We start from the raw sequence: 21,266 nt of genomic DNA, 5'->3' as shown, positions 1-21,266 counted from the left end.
AAATAAATTTCCTTATTAATTGAGCTGATATAAAATCATTTAGTATAGGGCCTGACACATAATAGAAACTCAGCCATAATAATAGCCTTGTTTTCACAATTTTTCTTTGGTTGTATTACACACACACACACACACACACACTCTCTCTCTCTCTCTATATATATATATATATAAAATTTTTTTTTTTTTTTCCCAGAGGAGAAGCAATTAAACAGTCTGAAACCAAAACTAGCAGTTAGGTGACAAGCAATTTTATTTTGCAAAACAATCACTATACAGCAACAAATACATTTGCAAATTTGATTGAAAAACATGAACTAACTACAACCAGCCATTGAAGAAATGCCTTTCTATGGTAACAGGCTCTAGAATTATCAGAAGAAAGAAACCCCCCACAGATTTGTAACGGTGTGTTGGAACCTCGGAATCCCAGCATACAGAGTATACTTTTTGTTGATTTTTTTTCTTTTTGCTAAAGTTGAAGTAGATTTTTATGATTGACATTTTATTTTCTGAGTTTGAAAATAAGCTTTTTCCTGCAGAGGGTCTTGGCCTTCACCTACACACCCAAGCTAAAATCCTAGGTGTAAAAAAACCCAAAACATCAATACTTATTTTAGCACGTCAATCTTTGAAGAAATGCTTAAAATTTCCTTACCAAGCCATGAGTCTACTTTATCTCTGGTATTTAGACCATGAGTAGTTTATTTTCCTTATTGTGACTTGAAAAATAGAAGAAAATTATAATTGCAGCGATGTCAAAATCAACCACATTCAGATTATTTAATAAAATACTGATGTTATATATTGGCTGATTATTCCATGTTTGCTGTATTACTCTAGGGGTGTGTGTGTGTGTGTGTGTGTGTGTGTGGAGAAGGTCACTACAATCAGTACATTCTTCCATTTAATGGCTTTCTTTCAGCCTTCCTCAGCCATACCTAGCTGGTGTTACACAGGTGTCATGCTTGTAGGTGGGATGTCAGCCCATCACGCTGCTGGAATTCAGCAGGTGAATCCAGAGAGAGTTGGTTCCTAAATGAACGTGGCCTTTGGAACTCATCAAGAACTCAGGTCTTTCCTGCATCATTATGAGGTATCCAATTTTTGGTTGCAAGTGACCCAGAGGGTGAGTTCACTGGAGAAGTAGGCCTTTTAACTCTTCATAGCTCTGGATTACTTATGTATTCTTATACAGGTTCTCAAAGGCTAAAGCCAGAGAGAAACTGGCAAAGTAGATCTAGAATTGAGACCACGAAGATTTCATTCCTAGATCAGCGTATGTGTGTCCCCACAAGAGTGGTGCTCAAAAAGCTTAATTTGAGTCGTTATCTTGAGAGTGAAGGCAAGATAGGTTCTACCCCTTAACCCCACAAGAAGACATTTAACCTGTGTGTTTCTCTCTTTGACTGGCACAAATGATCAGTTCCTTTCTGTTAACTTTAATAAAGAATTGTATTTCCATACAAAGCAAGAACATTTATTCATTATAATTTTGTTGTGATTAGAAATAAACATTTGTTTTAATGCCAAATCTAGTAGTTTGGTGCCTTGTATAATCTTTATTTTTGATATGTATTTGTAATAAACTGACTTTTAGTATGTAGAATGTTTACCTAGTGTTAACTTACATAAAAACTTTAAAGAATGTTGAGAAAAATACTTATTTCACAGGTTAAAACTTTTCTAATGAGCTGTTAACTTCTTTCTAGATAAATTTAATCACTATTTAAGACTATCAAAACATGTAATAAAATACCCTAAGTCTCCACACACCTTTCTTCTATTTTCTGGTGCACTTCAAGGGAAGCTGATGAATAAATTGCCCAGATTGGTCAAATCAAACCTCACAGCAATTAAAAGGCGGAAAATAGACATATCTATGATCCTAAGGTTTCTAAGGTTTTGACTATTATATCAAATAACTGATTTATAAATGGTTTAAGACATGTTTGCCTGTGTAAAATCTCTTAGCTGAGAATGAGTGGTGTGGGTTTGCTCCTAGGGTTTCTTGTATGGCAGTTACATTGGTTGCCATATCCACTGGGTCACCAAAATCACCTGTGTCTCTGTCTCTGCATCCCTTGGCTTTTGACTTGGATGTTTCTATACTTCTCAGTTGCCTCAGTCCATCCTCATCATTTCCTCCTTTATATTCAGGAACTGATTTGGCTCAAAGAGATCATACGCCTAGTGGACCATATGATTTTAATGGTTCAGATCCAACCTACCAGCCCTGAGCAAGAAAAAGAAAAGATAAAATACTAAAAAGTGTCCATCCAGCCTGGTAGCTCTTTGTCTTAATCAGGCCATTGACTATTTCATTGCTTATTTGTAAGTCTAAGATGAATGATTTGTGAGAGGAATTAATTGATTTGTGAGTTCTAGACTGTATATACAGTCAGAACAGTATTATCTCTGATAAATAATACTAGATCACACTGTGTTACTTTACAGAGTGCAATGTTGGAGTCTTGGAAAAAAACTGATTTAGATATCTGTGTCTCAAGTGTTTTATAGCTATAGCTTCCCAAAGTATTGTATTTTTTTCTTTCGGATCAGGGGATCTTTACTTTGGGTAAGAAAGACAAACATCTTCTATTAGAGAATTTAATAAACAGATACTACTTGGAAAAATGAGAAAACATGTTTCAAACTATTACTGTTAGTTTCAACTTTCAACTTTAGCAAATGGAAAAAAAGAAAAGTAAAGAAAACATCTTAAGTTGGTTTCGTGAATAATAATAGGCATAAACCCCAAACTATCCTGTGATTAAAAATGAGATAAATCCATAATCTTAAACCAACAATCTGTAAACCCTTTCATGTATAACTGGACCCACCCCCACAAACTCCATGTTGGTGAAAGCAAAGAAAAATAATTTTTTTCTAGCATCACGGGAGAGACTTGTATCTGGCACTAAAACAGGGTTACGGCTTTGAGTTGTTACAGAAAGCAACTTCATGCTAAAATTTTTTGTCTTTTTTAATGTATTTTTTTTAAATAGGGAGAGAACCCTGCTAACATCTACTTTCACATATCTAAAATTGCAACACCAAAGGGTGCAGGAGACACAGATACTGTGAATAAAGAAGTATAATATTCAAGTATATGAGGAAGTATCACAAATGGCCACAGAGAAATATATATATATATTTATATCTATAATACTGTATCAAACAGATGGAAAGGGGGTGTGAAACTGGTAGTGTGGACACAAATCTAGCTGATCAACTGACATTCTAATCAGACACGAGTCCATCCTAATGAAAGTGCATCATTCCTAAGGGATGCACTTTTACACCACTTCCTCAACCACAGCTCAAATGCTTTGCAATCTATTTTTTTAATTAGTTAAATAATTTATTGGATTGACATACTCTGATATAATTATCCAGGTCCCAAATGTTAATAACTTAATTGAATCTTTCTTCCCATTTATACAAAATAACACTTTAAAAAAACTTATTTCTTACATGCTCTTCCCTTCCTGCAATCAGACTCCTTGGTTTAATTTAACCTGAAATAAGTTACAATGGGCAGTTTTTATCTTCTCACTCAGAAACAGAATAGTGAAATGAGCAGCTTGGATTTAACAAGGCCTTCAGAATGTAGTGGATAGCCTTCAGGCACATGAAAGGTAAAAATGCAATTTTTAAAATAATACTCCATGCAAAACAGAGCAGAGCAAAAATAATTGTCCAATTGAACCCATGTAAAGCCAGTGTCTTCCTGTTGCAAATGGAAATCAGGTCAATTTCTGCATGTACTATTCATTTTTTAAATATAAAATTGTAACAATTACTACAGTTTGGGGATGAGATTATTTATTTTATGGTTTATAAAGAATGAATATAACACCTGCTCAGAGCCCACTCCTGCCAAGAGCTCATGCCTAAATATTATTATTTCAATGCTAAATGAGAAATATTCACAAGCCCTGCTTAGCGAGTGCAGCAGTGACATCCTCAGCCAAAGTGGCAAGCTGAGGAGATTCAAGCAGGTTGATGCTTCCAGATGAGGAGACGTTGCTGAGTCGTCGGGGTGATGCCACGCTGGATCTGCCTGGGGACTGTGTAATGATCTCAGCCCCATGGTCCACACGGGCTTTAGCATGCTCTCTGAAGTTCAACTTTTGGCTGTCAATCTGTTTAAGACAAGCATCAGTCCTCGTTAACTCAGGCATCTTAACTGGCCCCTACTTCTTTCTCCATCTCCCAGGGCTGATATTAATGACTTCTATTCACCACTGTTATCCCTACTTCTTATTTGTCCAGGTCTTCAATCTGGGACCTATTTTGATGAAGAGTATTTCAGAAGATTTTTTTTTTTTTTGAAAAGACAACATTGGCTCATAACCTTGTTTCTTACCTTGACGTTACCACCTCCAGGTACATGATGAGCATTATCAAGAGAACCGACTTTAGCTTGGGCCTTTTCTTTGAAATCTAGTTTTACACTCTCAATTTTCACACGTCCGCCACCTACGAGGGAAGAATTACCTTGATATAACTATATCTTGCATTTGTGGTGATTATTTTCCAAAAATGATTGCAGTAGATAGACTGCTGCAAACCACAAATTTATTAACTTTACCATCCCTCCAACAATATATGTGAATGGAATCTTTTAGAATTTCTAGCCCATATCATTTTGTCAGATGATCCAAGACCATAAAACCCTTCTTATACTATTATATGGGATTGTTTCACATATTAATACCTTTCTCCTTTACCCATGTCTAACCTAAGAAATCAGAGGGGCTTTTCTTTTTGGTATAACAAACACCATAAAAATTAGCACAATGAAAATATCTTATTTGAATCCTTTCTAAAAGTTGGAACATTTAGTCTCTTATTTCTAAGGGACCAAGTTAAATTTAAATGAAACTCTTCTTTATTCTTCATGGTAACAGGTTACTTATCCAAAGAAGATTTAGGCTGGAAGTGGTGCACATGTGGGCAATATATTCATTTATAAATGTTCAACATTGAAAGCTTCACTGATGAAATGAGTCAGGAGCTAAGTTGTTTACGACTAGTAAGCTTTAAAAGCCTCCCATTTTAATTCATATATGAAGTGACAGATCATCCTCTCTTTCTTGTGTGGATGCCATAGGACCAATTTGACGCTGACCTTGATCTGATAATATTGAGACAGAGTTTTGACCACGCCATTTTCCCTAATGCTAATCAGTCTAGAACCCTGATCTGCTGATTGTAACAGGGCCACGCTGCACTCTTCAGTGTAGTCTTCCCCGTCTCTACATGTCTCTCTCAAGCTCGCAAATATGGAAAGTTCTACACTGGCTAAGTTATTTGTTGTCCTTGAGCTTGTCCTTGACCATTTCTGAGTGTCTGCTGATGTGTTTGACCTGCATAAAAAGTGAAATGAGACTCCTTATTTACTCATCTCCACCTAAGAGATTTGCTTTCACTTTAACAGCAGCTTTGTTTTGAGCACATGCATTCTTCTGGAAAGCCAGTGGTAACGTAGGTCTCACTTGTTGGTTATGATGTATTTCACAGACTACATATTTCAAAGCTGTTCCAACAAACATGTTGAGTACATAAAGTGCACCTTGCTTGGGAGTTTGATTTTGAAACAAAGCCTGAGGGACTGTATGGAAATATGAAAGAGATTTTGCAATTTTGGAATCTTGTTGCTCATGTATCTCTCTTGTTGCTCATGTATCTCTGTAGACAAAGGAGGAAGGTTTGTTAAGGCTTCACAGGTCTCTTAAGCCATGAGGTATTTTTCTCATGCAATATCTAGACATCCATGTTAATACCCAACTGCCTGGCCAGGGACCTCTTGAAATTATATTACACAATTAGATTACATTTTGGAGAAATATCCATTCGTTCTTCTTTTAAGGCTTATAAACTGTATGATGTTATTTAACTCATGCTTAGAGATGTAGTTATCCTTCCCTCAAAATATGCCTCATTTTTTAGAGCGTTATTCTTCCCACATTTTACCTGGCCATATGGGTCTTACTTGTTGGTTGTGATGAGATGAACATGATTCGTAATGATTCATAAAACAGACTTATCTTGGTTAGAGGTTAGAGGATGTTGGACTTTCAACTAGATAAGAACAACTTCTTTGTGATCTTATTTTTGTATTTTTGGTAGCCTCTGATAGAGATCACTTACTTTTCTGATTATATGTTGTGTCAACATAATCTTGCTAAATTTTTGCTAAAATGTCATTTTTTATTGTTGGAGACGGTCTGCTCTGTTGCCCAGGATGGAGTGAAGTGACAGGATCATAGCTCACTGCAACCTTGACTTCTTGGGCTCAGGTGATCCTCCCACCTCAGCCCTCTGAGTAGCTAGGACTACAGGTGTGCACTGCCACACTCAGCTTATTTTTATTTTTATTGTAGAGATGGAATCTCACTATGAACTGTCTTCTGAGAGGGAAAAATAATAACATATTATTGACCCAAAACATATTCAGAAAAGGAAGCTTAAGAAGTCTATTTCTGATGAAGTCCCTCTAGAAATTCTTATGCAACTGTTAGAGAATCCAGATATCTTAAACTCAGAGATCTATGCCTTTGATTTTTCAAATAATTCTTTCACCCATCAGGAGCAGTAATTGTGAAAGACTATTATCTTTGTCAAGCTTTATAAATGAAGTTGAGAAGAACAGGTATTTCAATGTGTGCCTCCAGATGTTTATTTTCTTTATTTTCTCTTTAGATATTTCACATTCCAAAATAATTTTGTGAAAAGGTTGCTGCTGTCAAGGATTATTATGCTGACACTTCTTTATGAATTTAGTCATTTGATTCAGTTATAATAGAAGCAAGAGCTAGATTTAGAAATAGGTGGGAGTCCATGACAACAGCCTTTTATGACCAACAAATCATACACAGAATAGTTCCTTGGCTATATAAATTTTTTTCCGTACATCTAGATCACAGGTGAGTTTGACTAACTATAACCTTACTGTCTAGGTTAAAGAGTGCAGCATTTTCTTCTGTATTCTGAAAGAAAATAGGCAGTGTTGCCAAGTATTCCAGCCATGCTGTTGACACAGCAGTACAAAGTCAATTCAGTGTTTGTACACTTCAGCTGTGGACAGGGGAATTTCGAAGATGTGCAGTATGGGACAACCTTCCTGCTGCCTCATGAAAAACAGAGAAGCTAATTCCATGGCAGCAGTTCTGAAACTGGTAGTGAAGACTTCATAAATATAGTTTGTAACTCTTTGACTTGCTTTATAATCAACACCCATTGACAAAATGAACCCTGATTTCCAGATGTTTTCAATGCATTTATCCATTTTGAAATTTATTCTACCTATCTTTGCTTTTCAACCAATAATTTATTAATAATTTTCTCCTGACTAGCAGAATAATTGTCAGCTAACAGCTCAACTGTTATTATACCTTGTTTCATGGGAAAAAAAACCTATTACTTTGTTTTTATGTTAAGATGCCAAACACAGACAGTTAAAACCACTTGCTTTCCTTTTGTTCTCAGGGATAAATGAATTGTGTCAAAATATTCTCAAGAAAATTACAAATTTGACAGTCATCTTTTATTACATATCTATGGAGGTAGAGTTTTTTCTTTGGGACAGGGTCTTGCTCTGTTGCCCAGGCTGGAGTGCAGTGGTGTGATCATAGCTTGCTGCAGCCTCGAACTCCTGAAACTAAGTGATCCTCCTGCCTCAGCCTTCCAAGTAGCTAGGACTACAAGCATGTACCACCATATCTGGCTTATTTTTATTTTTAATTTTTTATTGAGACAGGGGTTTCCCTATGTTGCCGAGTCTGTCTCAAACTCCTGGCCTTAAGCAATCCTCCTGCCTTGGATTCCCGAAGTGCTGGGATTACAGGCATGAGCCAACATGCCCACTCTACAGAGGTAGAATTTAACAAAAACATGTAATACACAATATTCAGGAAAAGTGACTCATAATGTTAGATTCACACTTTAAAGGGAGAAAATCTCCCAGTAAGTATGAATATAAATTCTACTTTAGAGCATTAGTCGCATGAGATATTTTGAAAAACCAAAAGGGGTTCATGGTCAAGTAAGTTGAGGAAACATTGCATTCTGCTGGAGATTCATGGTGTTTACTGACCTAATAAAGAATCTGAGAAATTCACCAGATAAATACATTTCTTCAGCTTTGCAAAGCACAATCCTTATTTTACATAATATAGAAAGCCAATTTTAGGAAAAAAACTTTGGAAATGCTACCTCCATTCAATGTTATTATATATGAATACATGATCTGATGTATTTTATAGACTACATATTTCAAAGGAGCTCCAATAAGCATGTTGAGTACATAAAGATAAATGCACCTTATGTACCTTTTAATTTTTAATTAAAATGTGTCCTCTTCATTGTATGATTGGGTTCACTTTTCCCCAATGAAGATGCCTTGAAAATTTCAATTTTAGTTTCTATTAATAAAAATGTGAAGTATCTAGATTTTAAAACATCCTTCCAATTAGGTATTTTGCAACAACAACAACAACAACAAATTTTCTCATTCATTTCTCGATTCCAATTAAATATTTCTCAAACTACTAAAAATTATTTATTTACCTGGCCTGTGGCGGATGTTCTTCAGAGAGCCACATTTGGATGTCACATGGCTTAGGTCTATTTTCTTGGTAACAATTTGTACCTATGTGAACCACATAAAACATGCTTAAAATAGTTCAAACATGGACAAAAACCCAAGCTCATACATAAAATCTAGAAACATGCCCAAAGTCACAACATGCAACAACATAGCTAGAAACCCAAACTGAAGTACACACACAAACACAGGAAGACATATTTTTCCATATATTCTCCCACATGTTTGGATTGGAAAGAACCCAAGTGAAAGAAAACCCTAGAATAGAAGATTTTATTAGTTGAAAGCAGATTATGACACAGGAGGATAGAAACATATTAACAAGGCAAGCTTCCACTCAGAGAACTAAGCAACACTGCGTTAAACCTTTCCATAAGCAAAGAGCCAAGAGAAGAGATGCATTATTCTTTATAAAGTGATTTTTACATAAAAGTGACCAATGTTGCTCATAGTTACAAGAAGACCAACATTGTTTTAAGATACAAGAAGTTCTGAACGTGCTTTTCTAAGTTGTTATTACATTGTCATATCTTAGCTAGATGAAATTTTTCTTTCATACCAAATTATAAAATGATAGCAACATGTTTTTTCTTCTCTGTGTTTTACTGAAAATATTTCCTCTCCCAATATTTGAAGCAGTGCTTCTCCAAGTTTGGTCCATTGTCATCTGCACGAGAGTACTTGGGAATTACTGAATCACAGGCATCATGAGGACAGGGCCAGGATGTCTGCATATTTAAACAAGGGATTCTTTCCTAGAGGAAAATTTAAGACTATTGTTTTGGGAGATAAAGCTCCTCTACTTACTTTAAGATCTTTAATTATCCTAGTTTATCCTTTTCCACTTAGGTGTTTTGTCCAGCAGCACCTGTGTAAAGGATAGCTGGGTTCATCCTCTGTTATCCTCAAGTAATTACCAGGCCTGGGGCTACTTTTATGAAAGTACCACATGGTATATACTTATAGTCTGGGGAATAAGGAAGAGTGGCAACCACATAAATGTAAAGATTAACCCTGAGGCTTAGCCTAGCATACTTGAAGGGGGCCAGCAAACATTGCTATGGACTTTCAATGACAGTGACAGTTTTATGCTCAGTGAAGCTACTTTGATTATCAGGCAACAGCTGCTTGTAGAAGGCACTTGCTTGTCTCTCTCTCTCTCTCTCTCTCTCTCTCTCTCACTCTCTCTTTCACTGCTTGATTCTACTTCTGCCCAGTTGGGAAGCAAGTAGCCAAGAGTTAATAGACAGGTGAGATTCTAGACTCAACGCCTTGTAAATTACTTGAGTCACGGATGATCAGAAACTGAAGTTCAAAGAGATAGGATCTGTAGGATACAGTTAGCCTGATCACCTTTGAAAAACTATTCTTATTTTATAAAGAACCATCCTTCCTTTAGCTTGAGATTGTCTGACCATTTCAACTCTGCCTCAACCACACTTAAAAAACATGGAATCATCATTCCCTTCCTCTCACAGGATATTATTTACACTAAATGAAAGAGACAGGAAAAAAAATCCCATCAAACTAAAGTGTACACTGGACTTGAATCCTTTCACTTTGAATTATAGATGAACCATGCTCCACTAGTTTTGTATTATTCTAAATGATATCCTTACTTTCATGAATAATGAACCACCGAAGATTGACATTACATACTTTGGGCATTTACAAGTATATCAGTCTTTGCCTCATGGGTAATTTATATGGAGCTAGAAAAATATGTGCCCAGCTGACTTTTGCAGTGGAGTAGAAACAACGTGAGAAGATACATTGAAGACAAGAAGGCCAGCAACAAAGTTGGCAAGTGAAGTGGTTTTGCCATTCTCCAGAAAACCATGGTGCATTCCATCGAGGTTTTCTTTCCCAAATCAAAGCAAGAAATTCCCTGATGATCTTACAGGGAAGGATGGGAAGTCCATCACTGAAAATGCAAGACTACAACCTATCATACCAGGGAGACATGTGGAACAGCAGTGAGAAAGGAGCAGTGTGTTGGAAAGAGGTGGGAAAGAAGGCAGGGTGCTGGCTGCGCAGGTGGCTCCACGCAATCAGGACAGCTTTCTAACAGGCGCTTCTACTTACATTTCCGCCCCCAGCCGAATGTTTGATGTTATCCTTGGAACCACATCTGGACTGAACTTTGCTAAAATCGATCTTCTTGTTTAAAATCCTAACCTAAAAGGAATTGGAGGTAACTTCACTGTGCACTTTTCTATCAAGATGCCGGATAAGGGGAACCAGAATGGGTAGCATCAAAGAGGCTTTAGATTCCCTTCCACCTACACATTCATTTAAGAGAAAATATTACTCTGGAACTGAAGAACAGTTCTGTCATGTAAATCTGAGCCCCTACTCTTCTGCACCCCCACAGGTCAAATGCAAGAGAGGCTTCGAAATCCCACTGTACTTAGGTATGATCTGGAAACCGTTGTACGGATTGAAAAATAAAACTTGAATCATCTGTGATGGGGAGGCTACCAATGTTGTCAGCAACACTGGGACTCAGGCTCACTCTAGGTAAGGGTCAATAGTGGTTAACACTAAATCTCGTTCAGCACAGGACCCTAGAGGATATGCCATTCCCTCACCCCATCAGAGTCAGCCATCACAATTATCGTGCACTTGACTGTTTTGTTGGTCCATACAGCACAAATGGGGCTCACACATGGTGAATGCTCTACATCAGAGTTCTCATTCATCTAGGGTAAGAACCCCCGGTTTCCCAGGAGGGTCAACAAAGAAAGTTTGGGTTTCACAATTCCCTTGCAGGTTTGGTTCAGTAGCCTCCTGAAGGCCCCTTTCTGGCAACTGCTCAAGAGCAGTCATTTTCCATTAATGATCATATGGAAGCATTTTTTTCCATTTTTAGAGGCAAGAAAACCCATGCCCGTTGGTTAGCTGACTTGTAACTAGGTCATATAGACATAGGTCAGGCCTTGATGGAGGCCAGCTGATTTGAGGTTAGGTGTTTTATTTGTATTTTTGAGAAGTCAAACATTCATCTTGAAGACAACAGCAGATCCAGATCTGGAAGGACATTACTCTGGTTTAATGTACAACGTTACAACTTTCATGACTTATTTCATATGTCTTTTGAACCTTGCATCTTTTGGAGGACAAAAAAGCAATGTAAGCATGGAAAGAAAGCTTTATTGTGTTATTGTTATTTGTTCATTTTGTTTTACTTTAGTTACTTCTACTCTCTTCTCTTCTCCACCTCTGCAATAGTTAAAGAAAAAAAAAACATTTTCAATGCTTTAGGGGACAGTTTATCCTCTTATTAAAAACTCTAAATAAATTTACCCTAGATACAAAACCATCTGCAAGAATATTAACACATCTTTTGGTATTTCCAAAAAAGAATAAAAAATTCGAAAAGACATTGAATCTTGACTATTTTTGAGGCAAAGCTTAATTCACAGTGCCTGCCTAACATTGACAAGATAGCTTGTCCCTTGCAGGGAAATATCATTGACAACTCTCATCAGCAACCCACGGGGAGAGCCTCTTGTCAAAATTTGAATTCAGAAGACAGAATTATTGGGCTACTCTTTAGGGCATAATAAAAGTTGTGACTTAAACAGGGTTGTAGATATTCACAGAGTCTGTATCTAACAATAAGTGTAGTTGCACTATAAACGTTTCACATAAGATGGAGATAGTTTTAAACCAATAAAGACCATTACATGTAAAACCTCATAGAGAAATTATTTTCTGAAGTTGAAGGCAAATCATTTTATTTATGGCCATATCACCATAAATGTGCCCATTCCCATCTAGTCTTGGAATTTAAGCAGGGTCGGGCTTGATTAGTACTTGGATGGGAGAAAGCAAATAATTTTGACTTATTATTTCTAATAATAATACTTTAAAGGATTCTCAATAAATATCTAATTATTTTGGCAATGACATAGACATGATGTGAGCTATTTTACTAATCCTTGAGAATATACAGGATTTCATACTATGTTTAAAAATTTAATTTACAGATCATTAGAGTACCAATCTAGTGACTCATTGCCAAGTGATCACAAGCCAAACATGAAATCTGATTCACTTGTTACAAAATTGGAAATTCTAAATTCAGTTGCATAAATCTGTTTGACATTAACATTTAATCAACTGTTTGACCATTTTTATGATTTCCAAAACAAATGAGTCAATCCTAAATGATCACATTGCCAGCATTATTGAGAGATTATTTAGAATCTTAAAGTCCTACAACTTAAAATTTGACTTCTGTTGATTTTACCCAGATTTTCTAGAAAATCACAGATATTCTATCAAAAAAACCTGCTTGCCTCTCTTGCAGGTAGACTTTCTCCACTTATGTCTGCTCAACTTGTAATATGAAGCAATCCTATCCTTTCACATGCATTACTGGCACTTTCTTTACATATTTCCATATTGCAATAGGTTTATATTATATATTTTTTTGTCTAAAATGAGGTGAATTATGACAGAATAAATGTAACTGCCTCTCCAGACCTTTGTTTTCCATCGCGCTTAATGGTAGGGTAGAAAGAAGCATAAACCTCTTTGGATAATGGACACTGAGTGCTTATGAAGAGTTACACTCTAGTTCGACAACTTGCACCTGAACGTTTGCCTGTTCCACATGACTCACATTTATGCCGGAGCAAATGTACAAATTACTTCACACCAAAGATCTCTAGGGTCAATTACAAATAATTAGCATCTTAGAGTTCATTCCACAAACAACAGCAGTCCTCAGAAACCATTTCATAAAACAGAAAAACACATGGCTGCTGTGAAGGAGAAGGCCATATTCTAGATCAGCTTTAAAATAAACCAAAAGACAAAAAACAAACGAACAAAAAAAAACAACAACAAGAGTTATAGTTTTAACTCTGGGTTCTATGGATACATCTAAATAAATATTTATTTCTTTGGGAAGGGATTTTCAGTTTTAGAAAAACATTTGTTTTCCTAAAAACCTATGTCAAGGGAAAATTATTTTAACATCTTAGAGATTGTCTAGAAAAAAAATTAACTTCTATTTAACGAAAAAACTAATTTTCTGTGCTCATGATATGAAGGAAAAAATCTGAATAATAATTGTTCAAAATTTTCTCTAAATCACATTTTAATCTCTGCCAATTTATTTCAAGAAGTTTTTTTTTTTTTTTTTTTTTTTTTTTTTTTTTTTTTTTTTTTTGAGACAGTCTCGCTCTGTTGCCCAGGCTGGAGTGCGGTGGTGCGATCTCAGCTCACTGCAAGCTCCGCCTCCCGGGTTCACGCCATTCTCCTCAGCTTCCTGAGAAGCTGGGACTACAGGCGCCCGCCCCCACGCCCAGCTAATTTTTTGTATTTTTGGTAGAGATGACGTTTCACCGTGTTAGCCAGGATGGTCTCCATCTCCTGACCTCGTGATCTACTCGCCTCAGCCTCCCAAAGTGCTGGGATTACAGGCGTAAGCTGCTGCGCCCGGCCTATTTCAAGTAAAATTTTTACTTACACTATTAATACAAAGTAGGGTATTTGAAAGAGTGTGACAATCTTTTTTTCTACATACTTCATAGCAGTGAAAAATAGATCAATCAAGTGGGTCATCTTCCTATAGCTCTCCCCTATTCAAAATTCCCCCAAGCGCTCTATTTCTTATTAAATACATCAAAACTTCTTAGTGAGGCAGCCACAGGCCTCAGCAATTCCGATTCTTCAGACTTCTCTGTTACTTTACATTTTGGCCAGACTCTGTTACATTCTATACTTTAAGGACTGTGTTTACATTTCAAGTTCATCCCTGTGTTTTGTTATTATCTCTCCCTAGGGTGCTCTCATTCTAAGTTGAGTCTGTAACAGATTATTCTTCAAGGTTTGGTGCAATCAATACCTCCAGTGGGAGCTTGCAAAAAAGGATTTTAGTCTCAGGAAATTTATGCAAACATTGGATTTATTTGCACAAATAGTTGGCTTTCCATTCACATAAGGGTCATATAGCATGAAGAGTTGTATAAGCATAGGTTAATGACATAAAATTCATCAGAATTGCTTTATTTTAATTTTGACTAATTCTTTCTATTCTTCCACTATGATAGAGAAGAATATTGTAATTTCTTTCTGGATATTCTTTGTGTGACTTTAGTTGGATTTTATCACAATGGTTTAATTGAAGTGATCTGCCACAGTGCTCTCTCTCTCTCTGCATATATTTAACTATTCCTTTCAATACATTAACACCTGTTCCCCTAAAACAGGGTTGCTCTAGGAAAGGATTGAAACAGAAAATGCAGGATATGCCTGCAGACAAGAAAAAAAAAATCTCTAAGAAACATGTAAAATGAAAGAAAATACATTCTCAATGCACAGTTTTTAGTAAAACAATTTGTAAGCTGGAGGCATTCATCCCAATGTCAACTCGAATTTCTTGAGCAATGAGATTTTGATTTTTTTTAAAATTGACACTCTATGACACTGCTCTCTTTAGCAAAAGACCCACACGCCAGCTCAAGGTGGTGAGATGTGGAGGGTGACTAGGAGTCAAATAATTTGGATTTGTCTAGATCCCCTCAGGCATCCATTAGGTATGAACCTAGGTTGCAATACCATTTCTCTTTTCCTCCATCTAAGTTGTATCAGAAAGAATGCTTTTGAGAAAGGGGAGTGAACAGTGGCACTCAACTGACTTCCCTTTAACCTTGCAAGGGATTAAATTTTTCCTTTGGGTTTCCCTCATTTCTCAGGATGTCATAAAATTAAGCCCTCCTTTGTTCTTGCATTATGAAAATATTCTCTTTCAAAAGTATTTTTTATTTCATAATATTCATTTTAATGAAAACTATCTGGCCTCTGTAAAATCCTCAGGTATCCTATACTAAAACAAACTATGACTACATCAGATAGTCCTGAAGATTGAAAGTTCTCTGGCACACATGATGTTCTTCAGAGATTCATCTGTTAAAAACTTTGCACTCTGGTTAAAATGTATACAAATATTATAATCAGAATTTTAACCATCCCTGCCTACATTGAACAATAGTTTCTTTAAAATTCTTTATATCCAATATAAACAATATGTATATTTAAATACACATTTAGGAAGAAATAACAGTTTATGTCAAAATGCACAATTCCACAAAACTCTAAAAGAAAAGTTGGAGAGACCAATTTTCCTATGCAAGCTGTGTCACATGGCACAGTAAGCAGAACCACACTGAAAAACCCTGGGTGAATGGATAATGCTGAATAATTTGGAAAGAACGTTTTAGTGGAATAGACATTAATGAGTTTAGTCACTAGACCCATCATTAAGTATTTGTAAGTGGTCTCTCAATGGGCGCTGGAAGAAACATTATAAGTACAACAGTCATTGTGATTCATGAAAATGAACAGCTAACAAACTTTTTCAAATTTGTATACTATAATTTTTTGACATTAAAGTTTGTTCTTGTTTAAATTTTTAAGAAATTCTAAGGAATAGTGGGCCAAATCAGTGAAGAAAATAACTTTTAAATACTCTGCCCAGTTATCTGAAAATAACCTCATTAGTTCCTATGTCTTTGTTTGGCTTGTGAATGAACAGTAGATAAAAAGGCTCAACAGGCCTCAAGTTTGCAAACCCAAAGTGGTAATTTTCTCATAATTTTTAAAAATTAATATTTACTCAACCTAACTCAAAACCTTTTCATTACTCCACAAAAGACATTTGAATTATAGTTACAAAATTCTGTTGCATAAAGACAGGGTCCTGATCTCAGGGAGCTTTCACTCTGATATAATGATGACTTTGTTATCAAAAAAACAAAACAAACAAAAGCCTTGTAATAAATTTCTTCATGCTGGGTTGACCAATAGTATTTTTAAAAGTTCATAGGGTATTTTATGACTCCTCTTATTTAGCGCTTATTGTAGCTCTCAGAAGATGGAAAGAAATGGCTTGGAAAAAACTTAAAATTAAATAAGGGGAAGACATTAGAGGAGGACAAGAAACAAAACAAAAAGCAAAAAACCTCCCTTTTGCCTAGGTTGCAGAGACCATGCCTCATTGTCTCCCATTCCTCTTTTGTCATTTAGTGCCCAGCAATCTTAATAAATGTTTGATGAAAGAATAAATATGCGAAAGAGGAAAAAAACTCATTGTAATCTTTCTCTCTTCATCTTATATGTTATAAACATGCTTACATGTTAATCGCACCCAGTAGACGTTCACAGTGGTAACCATTACTATAATTTCATAAAATGAGGGAAAATCCTGTTTCACTATAATTTATTAGTTGCTTCCAGACTTAATCCATTTTCTTAAATATAAAATTGAAAGTAAACTATGTAATTAGCATTTAAAGGGCCTAAAAATGATCCGAGGGTAACAATATGGTTTGGATTTGTGTCCCTGCCCAAATCTCATGTTGAATTGGAGGAGGGACCCGGTAGGAGGTGATTGGATCATGGGGACAGATTTCCCCCTTGCTATTCTAGTGACAGTGAGTGAGTTCTCACAAGATCTGATGATTTAAAAGTGTGTGGAACTGCTTGCCCTTAAAGCAGGCACCTTCTTCACATGGTGGCAGGAGAGAGAGTGGAAGTTTGTATTCTGCCATGATTTTAAGTTTCCTGAGGCCTCTCAGTCATGCTCCCTGTTAAGCCTGAGGAACTGTGAGTCAATTAAACCTCTTCATAAATTACCCAGTCTTGGGTAGCTCTTTATAGCAATGTGAGAACAGACTAATACAGATAATGCCTAAAACTTTATAAGAATATATTTAAAAAGATTCCACCTCACATTTTACTAATTTTATTTCCTTCTTCCTCCCTCTCTATGGCTCCTTCTTCCCTCGTTACACCTGTCTTCTATTTCAGAAACACAGCTCTTTTACTCAATTTCAGCTTGCCCTTGTGGTACAAACACATACGGAATCTATTAGAATACCTAAATGAATGTTTTTTTGATGAGCTGTAATGCATAACTACTATCATGCTCCAAGTAGTACCATGTATGTGAGAGTTTAAAATGACTTAAGAGTCTATTTAAATGAAATGGTGCGATATACAAAAACAAGCATGATTTTGTTGCTTCTGGTCTACAGATAAGGACAAAAAAAAAATCAGTACCAAAGGTAATGCAATACTTTAATAGAAGTGCTGAACCACTAACTCAGCTTTTAAATCCAATATTCTATTTGATGTATAATTTTTCAATATTCTTTTAGACCAGGGGTGTCCAATCTTTTGGCTTCCCTGGGTCACATTGGAAGAAAAAGAATTGTCTTGAGCCACATATAAAATACACTAAAACCAATAATAGCAGATGAGCTAAAAAAATCACAGAAAACCTCAAAATGTTTTTAAAAAGTTTATGAATTTGTGTTGGGCCACATTCAAAGTCATCCTGTGCCACATGTAGCCCCCAGGGCCACAGGTTGGACAAGCTTCGTTTAGACAAACACAGAAAGTTTCTTTGGATAATAATTGTCATGACATAAAACATTCATAATCAATCAACAGTGTCACTAAAATAATGCACCTCCCCATGAATATGGCATAATACCATTCAATTTTCATTGCATAAATATTTATTGAGCACCTACTATGTATGGGACATTATGGACAAAATGGACCTCATCTCTGACTTCATGGAGCTTATGGTCTAGTAAGTGAAACAAGATAGATATTAAATAACTAATTATACACTGGAATATTTAATGAAAAATGTGGTGAGAAAGTTTGGTTACAATATAGAGAGTACATCAGATAGAGCAAACAACAGATGTAGGGAAACCAAAAATTAATTACCATTGTGGCAATATCAACAAGAGATCATGTATTCTGCTTAGGCTAAGACAGTGCAGAGCAGACTGAGTGAAACGGGCAGATTTAAGAGCTATTCAGGGCACAAAATCATTAGCACTTAAAGATGGTTAGGATATGGGATGAGAGAAAGAGAGAGGAAAAGTTGATTCTTAGATTTTTGGTTTAGCAATATAAAAGTCCTGTTATTTGAACAGATGTAATAATACTAAAAAAATGTAATAATAGCATAAAATTTCTACACTCAAAGATGTATGTGGCATCAGTCACACTGATGTCCTTGCTGTTCCTAGAACATGTGAGGCCTGCTTCTACCTCAGGGTCTTTGGATGTGTGGCTGCCTTTGCCTGAAAGGCTCATTACCTAGTTATTCATATGGCTTACTCCTTTACTTCCTTGGAGCTTCTATTCAAATATCACCTTCTCAAGCCTTTCCTAGTCATCCTATCAGAAATGCAATTTCCTCTTAACATATCCTGAACCTCTTTCTTACCTTTATTTTTATCCTTCATACTTAGCACTTTTTAACATATTTTTCTTTTTTATTTATTTATTTATTTTTTTATTATTATTATACTTTAAGTTCTAGGGTACATGTGCATAACGTGCAGGTTTGTTACATATGTATACCTGTGCCATGTTGCTGTGCTGCACCCATCAACTCGTCAGCACCCATCAACTCGTCATTTACATCAGGTATAACTCCCAATGCAATCCCTCCCCCCTCCCCTCTCCCCATGATACGCCCCGGTGTGTGATGTTCCCCTTCCCGAGTCCAAGTGATCTCATTGTTCAGTTCCCACCTATGAGTGAGAACATGCGGTGTTTGGTTTTCTGTTCTTGTGATAGTTTGCTAAGAATGATGGTTTCCAGCTGCATCCATGTCCCTACAAAGGACACAAACTCATCCTTTTTTATGGCTGCATAGTATTCCATGGTGTATATGTGCCACATTTTCTTAATCCAGTCTGTCACTGATGGACATTTGGGTTGATTCCAAGTCTTTGCTATTGTGAATAGTGCCGCAATAAACACACGTGTGCATGTGTCTTTATAGCAGCATGATTTATAATCCTTTGGGTATATACCCAGTAATGGGATGGTTGGGTCATATGGTACATCTAGTTCTAGATCCTTGAGGAATCGCCATACTGTTTTCCATATTTTTCTTATATCACTTTTTTTTTTTTGCTCACCTTTCCTCGTAGAATGTAAATTCCATGATGTCAAGAATTTAAGAAATCTGTTTTGTTCATTGTTATATTTCAGTATGTAGAACATAGCATGGTGTAGTAGGTACTCAATAAATATTTGTTGACTCAATGGTCAAGTAAAGAAAGGTAAAACTTTGTATTTCTGGAGTTACCAAAGAAATAGAAGACAACTCCCCATGTTATTTTTAAGATGCCAAGATTGATACTATAATTACAATATTTCATAATTGATTCTTTATATTATCCATAGAAATTAAAAAGCTAACTAGTTTCTATTTTAAAACCTTAATTTTTAGAATTACTTAAAAAATAACTTGTGAATTATAGGAGAAAACAAAAAATATGATAAAAATGCAACACACCTTTCCAAATTTAATGTAGTGTATTAATATAACATGTATTTTAATAGTGTATCAATATAACATGGTATTTGCATTAAATAATTTCATGAAAATATTATAAAAGTTCAGAAGCTTCAAATTTCAATCCTGATGTGATAAAAAAAACTTTGGCATGGAAAACACTGTTAAATAGAATTACCATTTATTTTCATGTTATGAAATGAAACGTAAAGCAAACAAAAAAGACTAAGGGTATACAAAATTACATACTTGCACACGAGTGACTAATTATTCATTAAAGACAAAGTATAGACTCTGACTTCATAGCTCAGCCATGGAAGGATGATATTTAATGCCCTATATGCAAGATGCGGGTAATGTGAGAACTTCTGTTTCTTACTCTGTGAAAATGTGAGGGTTGGATTAGAAGGAGATGGATATCTCTGATGTCTAATATCCTTTAGTTTAATAGATCCATATAGAATGGAGATATAGAAACTAAGATTGCTTTATTTCTAGAATGTAATGGTATGTTTTACAGGTTCTCGTTTAATAGATTTATCTAAATAAACATTTTAAAAAGATGGCAGGGCAATGCTGACTGGGAAAGCAATACGCTGACAAATTTTACAAAGTTCTTTATATAAGGGTGAGTACCGTTTTTTCTTTAAAAAGGAGTGACTTGCATGATGATGCCATCATTTGTAGCCTAGCTAACCTGAAAATGACTGACTGTAGCCATTAATGGAGCAAAAGCACATAATTCAGAGGCAATCAATCAGATCCACAGACATGGCCTTGCAGAGATCATGCTCTAATTATCCTATCCAATGAGCAGTAAATGAAGACAACATCTGTGAAGTCACTTCTTTAGTAACTTTCAATTATTACAAGGGCATATAACTTGTGCTTTTTAAATTTTATTTATCTATTTTTTTTTTTTTTTTTTGAGATAGAGTTTCATTCTTGTTGCCCAGGCTGGAGTGCAATGGCGTGGTCTTGGCTCACTGCAACCTCCGCCTCCCAGGTTCAAGCGATTCTCATACCTCAGCCTCCCAAGTAGTTGGGATTACAGGTGCCTGCCAACACGCCTGGCTTTTTTTTTTTTTTTTTTGTATTTTTAGTAGGGACGGGGTTTCACCATGTTGCCCAGGCTGGTCTCGAACTCCTAGCCTCAGGTGATCCACCCACCTTGGCCTCCCAAAGTGCTGGGATTACAGGCATGAGCCACTGCACACCTGGCCAACTTGTACTTTTTATACTCATCTTCGTAAGGCCAATGGAGAAAAACAAGATATCTGTCAAAACATATAGGAGTATTCCATA

At 36.0% G+C, this 21,266-nt stretch overlaps 1 protein-coding gene across 26 annotated transcripts in view; it reads right to left on the bottom strand.

The window, feature by feature from the left end:
- Positions 1–235: 235 nt before the first annotated feature.
- MAP2 (microtubule associated protein 2) overlaps positions 236–21,266 on the bottom strand; it is a 315,941-nt gene continuing 294,910 nt past the window's right edge. For 13 of the 26 annotated variants that reach the window (XM_077957477.1, XM_077957491.1, XM_077957479.1 and 10 more), the window contains 4 exons: positions 10,700–10,792; positions 8,578–8,659; positions 4,373–4,485; positions 236–4,148 (listed from right to left, as the gene is read on the bottom strand). In XM_077957477.1, coding sequence (XP_077813603.1) covers positions 3,933–4,148; positions 4,373–4,485; positions 8,578–8,659; positions 10,700–10,792 — 504 coding nt within the window. In that variant the 3' untranslated portion in view covers positions 236–3,932. The remainder of the gene's footprint in view (positions 4,149–4,372; positions 4,486–8,577; positions 8,660–10,699; positions 10,793–21,266) is intronic. The other 13 variants (XM_077957496.1, XM_077957482.1, XM_077957485.1 and 10 more) reach the window with 2 other exon arrangements.

This window comes from Macaca mulatta, chromosome 12 (assembly GCF_049350105.2).
Source record: "Macaca mulatta isolate MMU2019108-1 chromosome 12, T2T-MMU8v2.0, whole genome shotgun sequence".
NCBI lineage: Eukaryota > Metazoa > Chordata > Mammalia > Primates > Cercopithecidae > Macaca > Macaca mulatta.
This window is presented reverse-complemented; position numbering and strand designations above follow the sequence as displayed.